A 17,093-nucleotide genomic window follows, 5' to 3' on the forward strand; every position below is an offset into this window, starting at 1 on the left:
TTTAGTTCATAAAACTAAGTTGTTTATAATATGAGTAATCATTGTATAATAAATAAAATTACTTATTGTGTAGACAAATTAAGATTAATTCTAAATATTACTGTGGAACTCATGTAAATAATTACGGACACAATTTTAAATGTCAATACAGGTTGCTGCGGTGTTGGGACTAGCATAAGTGAAAAGCGAGCATTTTATTATTAAGGTCTCAATTTTTACATTACAAATTATATTGTAGATCATAATAAAAATTGTTTCATCTACAGATTTCAGTAGCTCGTCAATGTTGTTGAGAGATTTATAATAATAAAATTACTAGCTCTGCGTTTTATGACAATATTCTGAGCAAACAAAGAATTTGCAAGCCCCATAGAAAATGACTTCTATGTACGTATCCTAACTCTTTGGTTTAATTCACTGGGTACTAAAACTATTCACATACAATAAATAACTGCTGCTATATTTACGCTTAAGTATCAAAAACAAAAGGACACAAAACTCAAAGTCAATTGCGTCTTCGTTATATATGTACATACACTTCACCTTACAGCGTGAAGTTCGCCGTACTTATGCGCCGTACTTCTTCAAAAGGTATACACACTCCGTACCAGCTCCTACAAAGCGAACGAACATCAAAGAACGATCGCGATACATTGGGCTCTTTGATTAATTCCAATCAAAGTCTCCTAAAGATTTTCAAAGCATTACAGCTGGCAGTGGAGTCGATAGGGCCATGTGTTCAGCTCCTCTGACTGGCAGTCTTTGAGCTGTTACGTAGTGTCTCATTAGAGTGGGTACGTTGGGAAAGGCTGTCGCTGCCCCTCCCAAAGTGTAACCTTCACCTCCGCGACAAATACGCATGTGCATAAACCCACGGGTAGACCTAGAAAGAAGACATTTGTATTATTAATCGTTCAAAGTATTTTCATTGGATAATTTAAATAACTTAATAAATAATGAATACTCACTTCAAGCTAAGCGAGTAGTCGTGTTTAGCGGATTCGCTATTTCGTACTAAGAATGCTCCCTCATCCGCATCTCTCAGTAAGCCCTCAGCTTCCAATCGCGATAACGTTCCGTGATACCACCTGCAATAAATAAATAACACTTGATATAAGACTTTGTCACATTTCCTGAAAAAGGTAATTTAAAAAAATAAAAATTAATTACTAAATAGCTTGAAAAAGAAATAATTCAACTCACCCTTGTCGGTCTAGTGGAAGAGAGGCATCAACCAGATCCCGTGGCGGTGCAATAGGTCCTAAGTTCAAATGCAATCCCTTAGCGCTGCTAGAGCTACCAATGCCACTATCAAAATTCAATGTCAGTTTCTCCCGATGTTTTTTCCCTGCAACATAAGAAAAAATAAAATTAAAACTGTACCCACAAATATATTTCCCTTTAATTTTTTAAACAATAGCTAAGAAATTCAAACAGTGAAGTTATGCGTCATGAATCACGATAGATAAGTATGTTCAGAAAATGTCAGAGGTCATTAAATGTCAAGTCGCTACTTATCTAAACTCTTAACTCAAATGTACGTTTATAAATTGGCCACAACATACAGGAAAGTTCCTACAAAAAGCACTCAAGTAAATTAAATATAAGAAGGGCGTCGGAACAGTTTATATAAAGCAATTCGGAGTCATGCGTCTTAATCGGCATAATTTGGTAGCAGTCACTTCAAGTTACAGACAGAACTCGAAGATGCAAGTCGACGGACCCTCCGTAGCTTTCATTCTTATAGGATTGATATGTAAAAACCTTCTGACATAATAGGACCTAACGTGATTTTATTACAGATTGAATAGTCTTTGACTGACATTTCTTAGGGTTCATACAATTCATAACGATAAAAATAGTTTTTTTTTTATATATTTTTGCTTACCTTGATTTAAATCTTGAACACTTTGGCTAGAAGAGGCGTTAGATATAGCTTCTCCAAAATCACTGTTTAATTGTAGTGACTGGCCTCGTAATTTTCGTCTTAGTTTAGGCATATCAAATGGCAATGATCGAAGATCGACTTCTGCTTCAGCTCGTCGTCTTCGTAGCTTCGGCATATCAAATGGAAGATCGGATAGATCAACGGCGTCATCTTTTCGTTCCTCCTCTGTATTGCTATTCTTGAAATTTATAAACGCATTCCGTGAATCTACACCCTCTCTAGAGTGAATTGATATACCACTATCAGATCCCTGTATTTCAGTATCACCAGGAGTAGAATGCCTAAAGGTCAAATTTAACAGATTTCTGTTTTGTAAAGCTCGCCTTTTAGGTTTAGGTAAAATTTCAACTGTTGTTTGTATCGTAGTGTTACCCGTATCTCCATCTTCGGGAGAAACTTTTTGTGAATTGTTATTTTTATTATTATCCGATGTTTCTGAGGCCGGTTCTTGGGAAGATTTATCTGATATAGGACTTAAAATATGTAATTTAGTCGGATGATGTCCAAACCCCGAAAGCTGCATATGTGATTTGATAAATGGAACATTTCCGGAGTCCGAGCTATGTGAGCTTAGTGATGATGAGTGTCGACTTTCAGAACTACTGCTACTTCTATCACCTTCACTGTTACTGCTCCTTAATGACTCCATACTTCCACCACTACTACTCGTTGCCATGCTTTCGGTGCTAGAATACTTTCGTCGCGGGCGAGCTACTCCGGGCCTGCCTTTAAACTCCATTATAGGGCCGACCCCCTTAGGCCCCTTGTACCGATTCAATTCGGGTGTATCAGAATCGGAAGTGGGTCGACCCTTAATCTCTAAAAAAATACCGTCTTTTGATTGCGCTCTTTCATCATCGCCATCACGGGACTCGCGACTGGAATCCCTTAAACGTTGTCCGACGTCAAGCTCTGTGGATACGGAGGCTTTGACGTCAGTCATACTAGCATCACTACTCGTAGGCGTGTCACGAGCCCTTAAAGACTTTACAGGCAGTCTTAAGTCTTTCAGACGTGGGTGTGATGGCTGCGTTTGTGGTAAGTTGGGAGCACTTTTAATGCTATTCATGGCAGATCCATCTTTTTGTTGAAACTTTGTAGGCAAAGGTGCAGTGGATGGAGGAGAAGGAGTGTAACCGCGCAACGGCAGTTGTGACGTTGATGTTCTATCCTCTTCTTCAATGTGCACTTTTTCCAATTCTTCTGAGAGTGCTGACGCATTGTTCTCATTTTCCCTCTTCTGACGAATAGTAGGAATCTTTGAGCGACGAACGCTATCTGTTTTCATTGTCACCTTACGGCGACCTTTGTAATCTGGTTCACTTCGCTCAACAGCTTCGAAGGCGGATGACGCTGATGAAATAACTTTGCGTTCCTCAGCTTGCAAAAGAGCTGGATGATTACTAACGCGATCAAAGTCGTCTAAGTCATCGTCAGAGCGTGCTATTTTACAGTCAAAAGCTGTCTCGTAAATCTGTCGTGTGGTCATTTCTTGTGGCCAGCGTGGCAATGGCGCCGGCACGTAAAATACGCTACGAGAAGATCTATGCTCCTCTACATCTTCGGGCGCGGCGCACACGCAGCCGGCCGCGTCGCGCCCGCGACGCCTTGGCGGCATCCACGCGCTCTCGCCGGACGATGATGATGACCTTTCTAGCTCACGGAAGCCATCTTCTGCCACTGAAAATCTTTTAGGCAGATTTGGTCGTGGAGCAACGTGGGGAGCGTCAAGACTAGCTGACTTTCTATATCTAGGGCCACGAGAAGAGGAAGTCGATGAAACGGTTGGTGCTGCAGGAGCAGGTGGTGGAGGAGCAGTTTTGAACAAATCGCCGTAATAGTAGGGGCTTGGATTTCTTCGTGGGGCGTTCGCGTATCGAGGATCAGACCGACCACTGTCAGGTGAATGCAGGGAAGGTGCCGTGGCAAATGGGTCGAATTCACCAAACTCGTCTTCTTCACCGTCAGTTGAGGATGATCTATCTTCTGAACTCGATTCTAAAAAGATTGAAAGTCACCGTTAGACATTAGAAAAAAAATATAACTTTTAATCTATTTTTTATTTTATACATATTTCGAAATGATAATAATTTCGACTATAAATTCGAAACATCAATGATAATATTTCTAAAAAAAAACTACATATACAAATTTTAACACAATTAAAAGTACACACACAGTTTACAAGTAAAAGAGGTTATACCGTCGCCACAAAATTGGAAGACTTAGAAGATAAAATGAAGGCAACGAGCTAAAAGTAGGTTCGTAAAGGTTCCATAAGTCTGAGGCCGCAGTTAGTCTCAAGTGACGTCGTTTAAATGAGCGTCCGGAATTGTACTTTCACGATCCTTCAAGAAAGCAGTCAATCATAAAGAATGGCGAAATGGGGATTTTTTTTAATAATAGGGGAACTATTATTAAAAAAAAATCCGAAATTGTTATCGTTATAATTTTTCTTTAAATTTGTGTATGATTTAATCTTTTAAATGGAATGGAAGGTTACATACTATACAGGGTGTGGCGTAAATAGTGGTCCACCGTTAAGGATTCGATAAACCAGGTAATTTACTATAACATATTACAATTTTATCCATTTTTACCCAAAGGTTCCGGAAATATTTTTATTTTTTATTTTTTTACGATATTTGTACCCCTTGTTACAAATTTGGTTGTAGTTTTAACAAATAGCATTATTTTTTCATTTTGATTACTGGTAATTACTGCTGAACACTAGAGCTATCGTTAAATAACACGTTTTTAATGTAAATTTAAGGCTTTTGAAGAAAAAATTTGGTTTTACTCTACTTTAAACCCAAATTTTTAACATATCATGCTAATTCAAGAGCGATTTTTGTAAAAAAAATGTACTAAGCTGTCAGTGCCCATTCATTTAAAAATATGCCTACTAAATACCAATTTCAAAATGGTATCACAATAGCAGATCCTTTTCTTTAACAGAAAGATATCCAATTTTAATTGAAGAAAGGAAGATTTTCATTAAAATACATTTTAAAATTTAGTTGCGTTAATACTTATGATTTTTGTAAAAAAAGTAACTACACTGTCAGTGCCTATTCATTTTAAAATATTCCTACTAAACACAGATTTTAAAACGATTTGCCATCCCATTAATAAAAAAAAATATTGTAATTTAATTGAAAAAGACTTAAAATAAAAAAAAAAATTACTACTGTTACAGAGTGATCTTGGCCTAACTTGTAAATTAGAACAAGGCATTAAAAAAAAATAAGTCATACTGTCATCGTTGATTATTATTCTTTGACATGATTACAAACATTCTAAAAATTACACTAAATGCTCGAAATGGCCCCCATTCGCAGCTATACATGCTCTGCAACGTCGAATATACAGTGTTTGTAATCATGTCAAAGAATAATAATAAACGATGACAGTATGACTTGTTTTTAACCGATTTCCAAAAAAGGAGGAGGTTCTCAATTCGACTGTATTTTTTTTATGTATGTTACATCAGAACTTTTGACCGTGTGGACCGATTTCGAGAATTTTTTTTTAATCGAAAGGTGGTGTGTGTCAATTGGGCCCATTTAAATTTATTTGAGATCTAACAACTACTTTTCGAGCTATATCTAATAATGCGTTTTTACTTGACGCTTTTTTCGTCGACCTACGGTGTATTATACCGCATAACTTTCTACTGGATGTACCGATTTTGATAATTATTTTTTGTTAGAAAGGGGATATCCCTAGTTTGGTACCATGATAAGAAAACTAGGATCTGATGATGGGATCCCAGAGAAATCGAGGGAAACTCTCGAAAATCCGCAATAACTTTTTACTGGATGTACCGATTTTGATAATTTTTAATTCAATCGAAAGCTAATGTTTATCATGTGGTCACATATAAATTTTATTGAAATCTTATAACTACTTTTTGAGTAATCTTTGTATAACGCATAGTTACTTGACTATTTTTTCGTCGATCTACGTTGTATTACTCGTCGATGTAATTGAAGTCGGTTTTTTTTTCGTTTGTGAGCAAACACAATTATTTTTTAATGCCTTGTTCTAATTTTCAAAGTTAGGCCAAGATCACTCTGTAACAGTAGTAATTTTTTTTTTTATTTTAAGTCTTTTTCAATTAAATTACAATATTTTTTTTTATTAATGGGATGGCAAATCGTTTTAAAATCTGTGTTTAGTAGGAATATTTTAAAATGAATAGGCACTGACAGTGTAGTTACTTTTTTTACAAAAATCATAAGTATTAACGCAACTAAATTTTAAAATGTATTTTAATGAAAATCTTCCTTTCTTCAATTAAAATTGGATATCTTTCTGTTAAAGAAAAGGATCTGCTATTGTGATACCATTTTGAAATTGGTATTTAGTAGGCATATTTTTAAATGAATGGGCACTGACAGCTTAGTACATTTTTTTTACAAAAATCGCTCTTGAATTAGCATGATATGTTAAAAATTTGGGTTTCAAGTAGAGTAAAACCAAATTTTTTCTTCAAAAGCCTTAAATTTACATTAAAAACGTGTTATTTAACGATAGCTCTAGTGTTCAGCAGTAATTACCAGTAATCAAAATGAAAAAATAATGCTATTTGTTAAAACTACAACCAAATTTGTAACAAGGGGTACAAATATCGTAAAAAAATAAAAAATAAAAATATTTCCGGAACCTTTGGGTAAAAATGGATAAAATTGTAATATGTTATAGTAAATTACCTGGTTTATCGAATCCTTAACGGTGGACCACTATTTACGCCACACCCTGTATATGTATTTATTATTATTATTATAATAAAAAAAACTAATAAATGTTTAACTGTAAATTGTGTTACTTAAAAACTGACATTATATAATTTTTATTGGCGAACAAAAAACAATATATTTTATACATTTAAATAAGTACATCTTCACATCATAGACATATGAAATAAACAAATTTGTTTGTTCATACGCTTTAATTTTTTGAGATTAACTGAAGTACTCTCACAACGCTGAGGTTAATGAATGCAATAAATCCCTTTTAACCCGTGCACACGATGCTAATGTTATTTCAAAGGCAAGTAGAAATACCCTAATGAGAATTCCTTGCGTGGCGCAACAAAGGCAATCCTTCTGAATGCATGTTGAACACAAAAAGTCTGGATTTAAAGCCTCAAGCTGCGACAAATATCTACAACTCTCCTATATTTTGCTACATCCATGAAACGATAGATAAATGATATATTTTTGAGGTATAAGGTATAAATTAAAACTATATTTACTTTTTGTAATTAATACGAGAACAGTGCAAATTGTCCATTAGCGCAGAGGGTAGCAAAGTGATGTCATTAGGTGACGTAATTGCTTTTCCGCGTGAATGGACATAAGCCCCTACGAGTTGAAATTTGTTGAAGTGCCTCGATTAACGTGTTAAATGTCTTACAAAAACGTTTGGAGGAATATCAAAGGTGTAAGTTTAGAATAGAGCTATTTAACAATCAGCGGAGAGTAGAACCATTTTCTGTTCTATGTTTTCTCCAATAATTAATTATTGCCATAATATATAAGAGAATACCGTTAAAATATAATTATATGTTCTAAAAATAAGATTAATCTTTATCGATCTATTAGAATAGATCTAGTTATCTAGTTTATTAGAATAGATTAAGTTAGAACTTAATCTATCTATAACTCACATTACGTAAGTGGATAGCTCATATTAATTGTGACAAAATGAAAAATCCTTTAATAGACAAACGACATTGCAATCAAAAGCCTCTGTTTATTATGTCGGGACATTTTTCCGAGTCTAGACGAACTAGCAGAAAAAGGGCTGATTAAAAGTTGCCATTGTTGTTGATGCGCCTAGCGTAGCATTTATTACCCCGGTCCTAATTGTGAAGATTAAATGGACAATATGTTTAAATTATTTAAGTTTAAATGTAGGTATTATTCCATAATAACATAGTAATAACAATATCTATTAAAAATTGCTTGTCACTTTAATATCTTCGTTAAATTAAATTTCAATGTTCATATTACTTTATTATATTTATTTTAAATATATACTTCATATGAATTTTAATGTCAAAAAAGTCGGTTTCGAAAATTTGTTACAAGTACATAAGTCAATTGAAAGCTACGTTGACATAGTCTACTTTTAAAAATAAAAACATGAACAAGTTAATTAGCCTGCGACAAGAATGTGTGTAACGAGGAATGGCATGCGTTTTTTTTTTTCTTTTCATCTCTACGACAAACGGACAGACTAGATACCGTCTCTGAAGAACAATGCCTTAACAAGTCTCAACCGCAATTGTTGTGGGAGAAAAGAGGCTTTGTGCGTTCTAAGAGATGGGTGAAATCATTGTTTTAATAACATAAGCTTTAACGCAAACTAATAACTATAATTGAAATCAATAGTATTACACTAATAATAATAAATATTCATTAGCGTAATTATTTGTAATAAAAATTTAATGATATTATAAATATATTATACATGACGATATTGATGTAATGAAAATTTAAGTAACGAATGAAACTATTATTAATTAATTTTCATATTTACTTAGTTACATTTCACGAAAGGCAAAATTTTATAAACTTTCTATTAAGACATAAATTCATTTTGTTCTGGTAAAATCTTACATAACTTTAGCACATCTATAATATAAAAATGAGTCGCTGAATGTGTTGCTAAGCGCAAAACTCGAGAACGGTTGGACCGATTTCGCTAATTCTTTTTTTTAAATATTCCTTGAAGTACGAGGATGGTTCTTACGGAGAGAAAAATTAAAAAAAAAATTAAATTTCCTGAAAAAGTCTAAAAACAACACTTTTCTATACTCCCATACAGAAGATTTGTGATAATACTTAAAAGTCACTGTTAGGCGATAGGAAGTTCGCCGGGTCAGCTAGTAATATATATTTATAATAATTCTTATATAATAGTTGATTATAACTTAATAAAAACTCACCAGATTCGTAATATGGTTGAGTCCGATGTCTAGATTGTCTTTCCTGGTGCAATGGCGCTGAGGGTGCTGGTTCGGGAGGAGAATCCGCTGAGCCTTCTGGCGCACTTTCGGGACTCCGTCTGGATACTTCAGGAGCTGACAAATCAAAGTCAGTCCGTCTTGCAGACTCGTAGTCTGCTCGTCGTCGTGCTGATTCCGCGTCGAAAGCGGGTCGTCGTCCAGAATCTGCGTCGTACTCTCTCCCAAAATATCTCTTGGATTCGTATTCGTATGGCCGTCTCGATTCGTCGTAATTATGACGACGGGATTCGTAACGCCATCTGGACGTGTCAGGTGATCGTCGAGGTTCCCTGGACCGGCGACTGCGATGCGGAGACCGACGAGCTGTATCGCGAGGTGTACAATATGCCTCTATGAATTCAACCTGTAACAAAATACGCACATATGTTAATACTTTTATAATCTGAACAAAATATCGTAATAAATAATTAATATAACAACTGAAAAAAATGTCGTAACTGATCGGAAATCGGTTTCAATCGTCGACTTGAGTCAATGACAGTATACATTTAGTAAACGCTACAATGGACATATAGAGCAAGGAATTCTGCATACCAAGTGACTATTAGTTGGAAAGAAGCCCTTCATCATGAAGGCCGATTATGTGGCAGAGTAAAGTGGTAATAAAATGCAGCGGTCACATATCCGGCGACCGTAACGGTCGGTTAGGCGTTCTTTCCCCTCGACAGGGTGTCATTACTGAGGATCGTTTCTGTTTATGAGAGGGAGCATAAAGAATATTATGAGATATTGTGCTTGCATTGACGATACGATGAGGTGATAACATTTCAAGGGACGGCCAAATTTAGTTCGCAATGACAAATTCTATTGCAAACATCAGACATTTACATTTATATTAAATGCTCTAAGTGTCGAAGCTTTAAAATTCGGAAATAGTTTCAAAAAATTTAAAAATTAATAAGTGGTAGTTGGTAAGTAGTCATAAATATACTTTGTCTAATTTAATTTATTGTACGGAAAATGTTTCCAGCTATTAAGCTCAATGATTTACTCCCATATCCGTACCTCCGGACACGTAGGGTTATAAGTAGAATTTAGGATTCAAGAGATTTAAATGACGAGAAATCTCTACGTAAATGAGAGTTCAGTCAACAAGTTTGATACGTAACCCTTGTACGTAATCTGATTACAAAACAATATTTAAAACTATCGCTTTCGACCTACGTTACGATTTTCGACAAAATTTCATCACAAGCGTCGTATCAAAAATTAATGATGGAATTATAAAATAAACGCGTAGGCAGTCATTATACGTCGCTAGGGTGACATTACAAACAAAATAAAATGATTATAAGCCGGTTTCGAAGCTGGCCCCAGGCCTGTTCTTTATTCAAACTTTTACCATTGACTGGAGGCTAGGGCTAGCCTCATCTGGTGCATTGTTTAACGATTCCTTCGTACGCATGAAAATTTATTTACATAATTAAACATCGGTCGCGCCACCCTCGTTCTGATTTGCGATGTCTACGAGATTTTGTTTCGCTATTTACATATTTTGTTCAAACGCTTAATTAGATTCGGTCGTGAGGCATTTTTACATTCTAAATGATGATGCCTTAATTAAAAAAGTCTGATTTCGACTCGATTACATTTCATTAAATATCAAGGTTGTATACAGTAAAAGTGACTCACTTCCACTCATAAGTCGTTTATCTTTACAAGATAAGCAATATGTATACTTTTATAAAGCGAAATAAATTCATTCAGAACTATATAAAAATGTATATTAGGGTATTATTCGTTTCGTATTATTTACCAATTCAAATCAATGTTCCTATTGAATCGAAAGGGGTTAGCCGAGAGGGATCGAATTGAATCTGCTCAAGCACACATGTTCACTTCTGGCTATTCATCAATCGTATCGCATAATGGGGAAATAAACTACAGCTCACTTCCTCAACTACATATATATTACTAATAGTTTACTTCCTGTTAAAACATGGACAATGTAAGCAACAAGGCTTAGTTAATTTAACATATATTATGTATATCCGTAAAAATATATTAAATACGAGTTGATAATATTTTATTATTTTAATAGTTAATTATCAAGGGCTTAATTGTGTCAATAACTTACAAAATATTTTTTTACAAATAATGACGGTTTTTAACATGAACATTTATTACACAATTAAGTTTGTCACATTGATTTATAAAAAAAAAAACTAAAACACAACTCTTATCAAATGGAAACGTATTCGGCAGATATAAATGTTTTTTACGAAACTGAATGACTTGCACTCATGATGATAATTTATTTTTGTCTCATTTGTCGTTCACAATATCTTCTTAGTATTTATTTAGTAGTAGTTGGCGCCGTTCTTGACTCTTTTGACTCTACATATAATATACTAATGTACTATGCGCTAAACGTATCTCTCCGCTATCCTAAACCTAAGTCATTTATTTAGTTATATTTCCACTACATTAAAAAAAGCTACTAAAATTATTACTAAAGGAAAAGAAAGTATAACACTACTACATCATTCGCGGATTTCAAATTACTATTAAGCTAAACATAATTGTGTTTGCTCGCAAACGAAAAAAAACCGACTTCAATTACATTGACGAGTAATACAACGTAGATCGACGAAAAAACCATCGACCACATGATAAACATCAGCTTCCGATTAAATTAAAAATTATCAAAATCGGTACACCCACTAAAAAAATATTGCGGATTTTCGAGAGTTTCCCTCGATTTCTCTGGGATCCCATCAACAGATCCTGGTTTCCTTATCATGGTACCAAATTAGGGATATCCTCTTTTCAACAAAAAAAGAATTATCAAAATCGGTACATCCAGTAGAAAGTTATGCGGTATTATACAACGTAGATCGATGAAAAAAGCGTCAAGCAAAAACGCATTTTTAGATATAACTCAAAAAGTTATTGTTAGATCTCAAATAAATTTAAATAGGACCAGATGACACACACCACCTTTTGATTAAAAGAAAATTTGTCGAAATCACTAAACTCAGTCAAAAGTTCTGAAGTAACATACATTAAAAAAAAATACAGTCGAATTGAGAAACTCCTCCTTTTTTGGAAGTCGGTTAAAAAACTAACTAATTAAAACAAGATATTGTTATGTATAGGTACTTTGTGTTAACATATGCAATGAATAAGGGGTGTCCATAGTTACCACGCTGGGCAGGCGGGTTGGTGACCGCAGTGTAGCTGGCTAAGATAGTGTTGTACACTCGGGATATGTAAAGGAATTTGGAAAGCTGCGTCGCATCTTTTGGATATCCTTGCCACAATGCCATAAGAACAAGATGTTCGACCAGTGCGCCCTGCCAGTCATGACATACGGAGCAGAGACGTGGAACTTGACGGTGAAGCTAGCCCACTCACTGCATGTCACTCAGAGAGCTATGTAGGGGTCTATGCTCGGGATCTCAATAAAAGGTCTAAAATGAGAATATCCGACAGTAGACAATAGTTACTGACACAGTTCAGAAATGTAGCAAACTGAAGTGGCGGTGGGCTGGTTATATCTGTCTTAGAACCGATGCTCGGTGGAGCAAGAAGGTTTTTGGATGGAGGCCATGGCTCGGTAAACGTAGTGTTGTGTTGCCAGGTGGACCGACGATTTGAGGAGGCAATGACTGGATGGCTAAAGCGGGTGATAGGATCTTGTGGCGTACCCTAGGGGAGGCTGGATGTATCCAGCAGTGGACTGTAAAAGGCTGATTATGATGATAATTTATACAACGCATAAAACTATACAGAAACAGACAGTCATGTTCTCTAATGTTCATTGTTATTAAGTTCAAATAAAACATAGACAAACACATTCGAATTAAAAAAGTATCCAAACGAGTTTTAGTTTGCAATGAATACTCACTTTAACATCTGTGGTATAATATGAATTACTTATCTAGTAAGTGGGCGACAGCGAAAAAGTTTAATATAGAGAAAGTACGATTCCGGGTTCACCCGCTATGAGTAATACCAACAGAATGAAGGATGTGGGACAAGATGTAGTTTTCAGACGGCCACATGAGTCAGCCCGGCGATTTATAAATACCGGAGACACGCCTCCTGGCTGCCCAGCCTAAAATAGTACACTGCAGTGTCGTATAACATAAACATTGAATGCTTCTTTGATCACTCATCAAGTCTGCGTGAAAAAAATATCAACAGACGATTCGGCAGATCCGATGATAACTAACTATAACTCGAATAGAACGCAGACTGTTATAAAAACTTTAAATTATTTGCATTTAAAACATAATATTTTACTTAAAATTTTGCTAATAAAACTAATGTGCCTTATTATTTAAATACCTCATTATAAACAATACTCATTAGGAGCATATAGTAAAAATCATTTCCGTCATATATTTATGAGTTCAAAATGATTCATCAATTTAAATATTACAAATACAATTGTATTTATTAGCGTAAGTTAGATCAACTATTCAATCAGTCAGTTTCTAATGATCTTCCGAAACATTGAACAAACCCAAAATTTAAGTAACTTCATTTAAGATATTTAATTATTTAACACTTGCCGTATTATTGCATTGGTAATAAATATAATGTAATGAAATGTCTTAGCGGCTAAATGTCTGCCAGCATTAAAAAATGTGGTTGAACTGCGTTTTCCCCCATCCACAATTGGCGCGGTCAATCTTACATTGCGAACTCCTGTCTAGTCACGTTCAGCAAACCAGAGCTAGCAAACAGGTTCCATACAAGTAAACCTGTATCTTTTATTCTTTTCACTTTCATAACTACCACTGCGAACGTGCTTTTCAATTATACGCAGTTATTTGCTCGTAAGCTTTAACGTCTGATACATGTCTATCCAATTTTCTTCTGCATATTTACTCTATTTATTTCAATTAATAGCAAACTAAGATTTTAATTAATTAAAAGAACTAGTCTTAACGTACATTTTCTCTTCAAGGGTACTAATGTGACCCGGAAAATTAGACGCAATTGTTGCAAATGACAAAACAAGCGGAGACGGGAAATAAGCTTAATTAGTAAGTTGCAAGTCCAAATCGCCTAAGGACCGAGGGTCTTCTTAAGTAGACCCTTACAAATCCTTCAATGAAGGGAGCAATTAGGAAAGAAGTTCTCGACGCTTTAAAAGGACATCGCACTTCAAATATTGTTTCTTCAACATTTATTATACTGTACTTATATTTTATGTTATAGTTTGTCTACATAGAAAAGCCAATAATATTTTTAAACTTCCATTTGTAGTAGGTACGTATTTGGTGAATGGTTTTACGAAAAACTATAGTATCATTGTATTCGAGCTGCATTCGTGTTTATTCACATTTTTTTTAATCTGTCTGAGCTCCCTTTTTGTGAATGCCCGTCCCAAGACAGACACTCAACAGGAGACCGAATCGACTACGACTATGAAAATAAATTATTACTGCAAACTACGAGTGCTCTTAACAAAGGCAAGCAAAGCAATTTTTTTTGTACATTATAACACATCTATATGTACATATTTTGATTAATTGTAAAACAAATTCCTTAGTGATAGACGCTCGATAGTAAATAAATAAAACTTAGCTAGAAATTTTAACTTGTTGACTTTGACAATTGTAAATGAAATTTACTAACTTTAGAGGATTGATCTTTACTTTTCGATAAAAGATTGCAAGAGAGAACAAACTTTGCTCTCCGAACTTGTAACTAACTTAAGTCAACTCTAGGGACAACCAGTAGCTTCTAATCAATATTTATTACTTTATTTTAATTTTGTTCTGTTTGATCCTGCTCTACGAGAACCCTCAAAACTTTGCTTTTATTAAATATTTTTTTAGATTTTCTTAATATAGAATATTGAACCCGTTGTTCTAAAACCTCATTATATTTATAGTTATCCCTAGTGTGTTGAAATATTAAAAATACAATAATAGTACCTAAGTAAAGATATTTAGTCTGACTTAACAACGTTCAAGACGATTACGCTCAGCAATTTTTTTGAATGATTCATCGACATCATGCATCTTCAATCTAAAAGTACTTTGATGAATTTATCTACAATGAATTGTATTTTATTAAAACAATCTATACGTTGCATAAGTGTTCTATAAAGTCCAAGATTTTACATTGTCATTATTTTCTAATCAATACAAATACTTTACAGTTATAGTATACTGTATACACTATACAGTAAGGGATATGGAGGTATGTATGTATGTATATTAAATTTACTACGCCTATATGCTTAGCTATTTACACAGTTTTTCTATAAATTTTACTCACCACATGCACCACTAAAATCCATTGTGCTATTTGTCGCATTTTAGACATTAACTTCTTATTTGAAGGCATCGTCACTAACACTATTTAAAGTATGTAAGGAATTCACAAATAGCATAGAACGATCAACTACTTTATCGACCGTTTCACTAGTGACACGCACACATAGAATCCGCTAAACTAGAACTAAATACACTTTCACACTACTTGTTCACGTTCTATATACACTTATAAGTTTTTATCGTCAATTCTCAGGTATGTCTAGGCGTTTTGCAGTAAAAACCTGCGATATGAACGCCTAAAACGGTTCAGTCGACTACTTGACGAGTCCAACTGTAGACTGACAACACAGCTCAAACACTACGCGAATGTGTAAAACGGTGACTCATCGCCCCGCATACTGTTTACCAAGGCTTGAGTCATCGCGCGGTGGAATAAACCATTTAGCGATAAAGCGCTGCTCGGGTGCCGTTCTAAACGCAACTCAATATGAACGTAGTTTTTAAAGCGCTAGAGCGCGTTGTTATGTGAAACGGACTCCATTAATACCTCGATTCCGCACGTGTCCTTAAGCGTGTTACGCAAGTTTGAACTTTATGTTTAAGGAACTGCGTATAAATTAGAATGTTTCAAGTTAGCTAGGCATAGAAACAAACTTTCGCGTTTAAATTTCGACTCGTTTGTCGTTATGTTAGATTACGAACTCGACTAGGTCGAATGCCATTTTGAGGTCGTTTACGCTGAAGTTAGTACAAATTATCTACAGCAATGATAAAGGAAGTATGAGTAATTCGATCAACATGGAGCTCTTGAGTACGAATGCATAATTAAAATAACTAGGTATATAGGTACATAATAATTACTTAACTATATACAAAAAAATATAATGCATAAGTACAGAAACAAACATAGTTTTTTTAGAAAAACCAACATTTTTTAACATAAATCTGGTATAGGTACTTTGGATATTAGTAATAATAATAATCAGACTTTTAACGTCAAACTAAAATTTTAATGCAGTCTATCATACCTGTACCTACCAACTTTGTTCTTACCGCACGATATAATTTTTGCATTTTAAACAAACTAATTTGAATATAGGTGTCCGTAGGTGTCGTAAGAGACGACTAAGGGATAACACAGTTCCACTACCAACTTGGAACTTATAAAGCCGACCGATGGCGGGATAACCATCCAACTGCTGGCTTTGAAATATACAGACCGAAGACGGGCAGCAGCGTCTTCGGTGCGACAAAGCCAGCCCTGCGGTCACCAACCCGCCTGCCCAGCGTAGTCACTATGGGTAAAACACATGAGTTCACGCCTTGTGGAGACAAGTTCGCGCCAAAAATGGCGAAATGTTTGCATATTATAGTATTCAAATATTTGACGTGATCTGAGCGCTTGTGTTTGTATCGTGTTTCCTAACCCTCCGTCGCAGAACTATCATCATTCTACGGGCTGTTGAGTGTGTGACGCTTATTAGAACAAATTTCCTTATGGGGCGTTACGGAAGGGTACCATAGCCGACAAAACGTCCGTAACGTTAAATAAAAGCGTAAAATTCTTATGTATAGTCATGTATGATGGTTATACATTGTCTACTGTATAGTATACGTGATGACTGTTATTATAATTGTATTTTGCTATTATTATTATATCATTCGATAATTATTATATATTTTTATAAATCATTGTAAATACAATAAAGGTATATTATACGTGAAGCAAAAACTTTGTACCCCTTTTTACGAAAATTACGTGGACGGCGAAATATGAAATTTCGCACCACTCATAAGTTTATATAGAGGAGTGCAGAATGCTCATTTTTTTAAACGGTTTTATTTAGCTCACCCCGTTTGTTTTATT

General features: G+C 34.8%; 1 protein-coding gene across 1 annotated transcript; it reads right to left on the reverse strand.

Annotated features, from left to right (window-relative positions):
• Positions 1-22: 22 nt before the first annotated feature.
• On the reverse strand, positions 23-15,296 carry LOC123658852 (serine/arginine repetitive matrix protein 1). Its single transcript, XM_045594145.1, has 6 exons — positions 15,228-15,296; positions 8,907-9,330; positions 1,889-3,946; positions 1,204-1,348; positions 969-1,088; positions 23-883 (listed from the first exon to the last, which is right to left on the reverse strand). Exons 1-6 carry the CDS (start codon positions 15,294-15,296, stop codon positions 697-699), a joined length of 3,003 nt encoding a protein of 1,000 aa, XP_045450101.1. The 3' UTR covers positions 23-696.
• Positions 15,297-17,093: the final 1,797 nt, after the last annotated feature.

Source organism: Melitaea cinxia, chromosome 13 (assembly GCF_905220565.1).
Source record: "Melitaea cinxia chromosome 13, ilMelCinx1.1, whole genome shotgun sequence".
Lineage (NCBI taxonomy): Eukaryota > Metazoa > Arthropoda > Insecta > Lepidoptera > Nymphalidae > Melitaea > Melitaea cinxia.

Bases quoted from the DNA above. Each gene is read 5' to 3' on its own strand.
- LOC123658852 (XM_045594145.1), bottom strand. From the start codon at position 15,296: ATGCCTTCAAATAAGAAGTTAATGTCTAAAATGCGACAAATAGCACAA. The intron at 9,331-15,227 runs GTGAGTAAAATT...ATTTTGTTACAG, and splicing joins GGATTTTAGTGGTGCATGTG to GTTGAATTCATAGAGGCATA. The intron at 1,089-1,203 runs GTGAGTTGAATT...TATTTATTGCAG, and splicing joins CTTCCACTAGACCGACAAGG to GTGGTATCACGGAACGTTAT.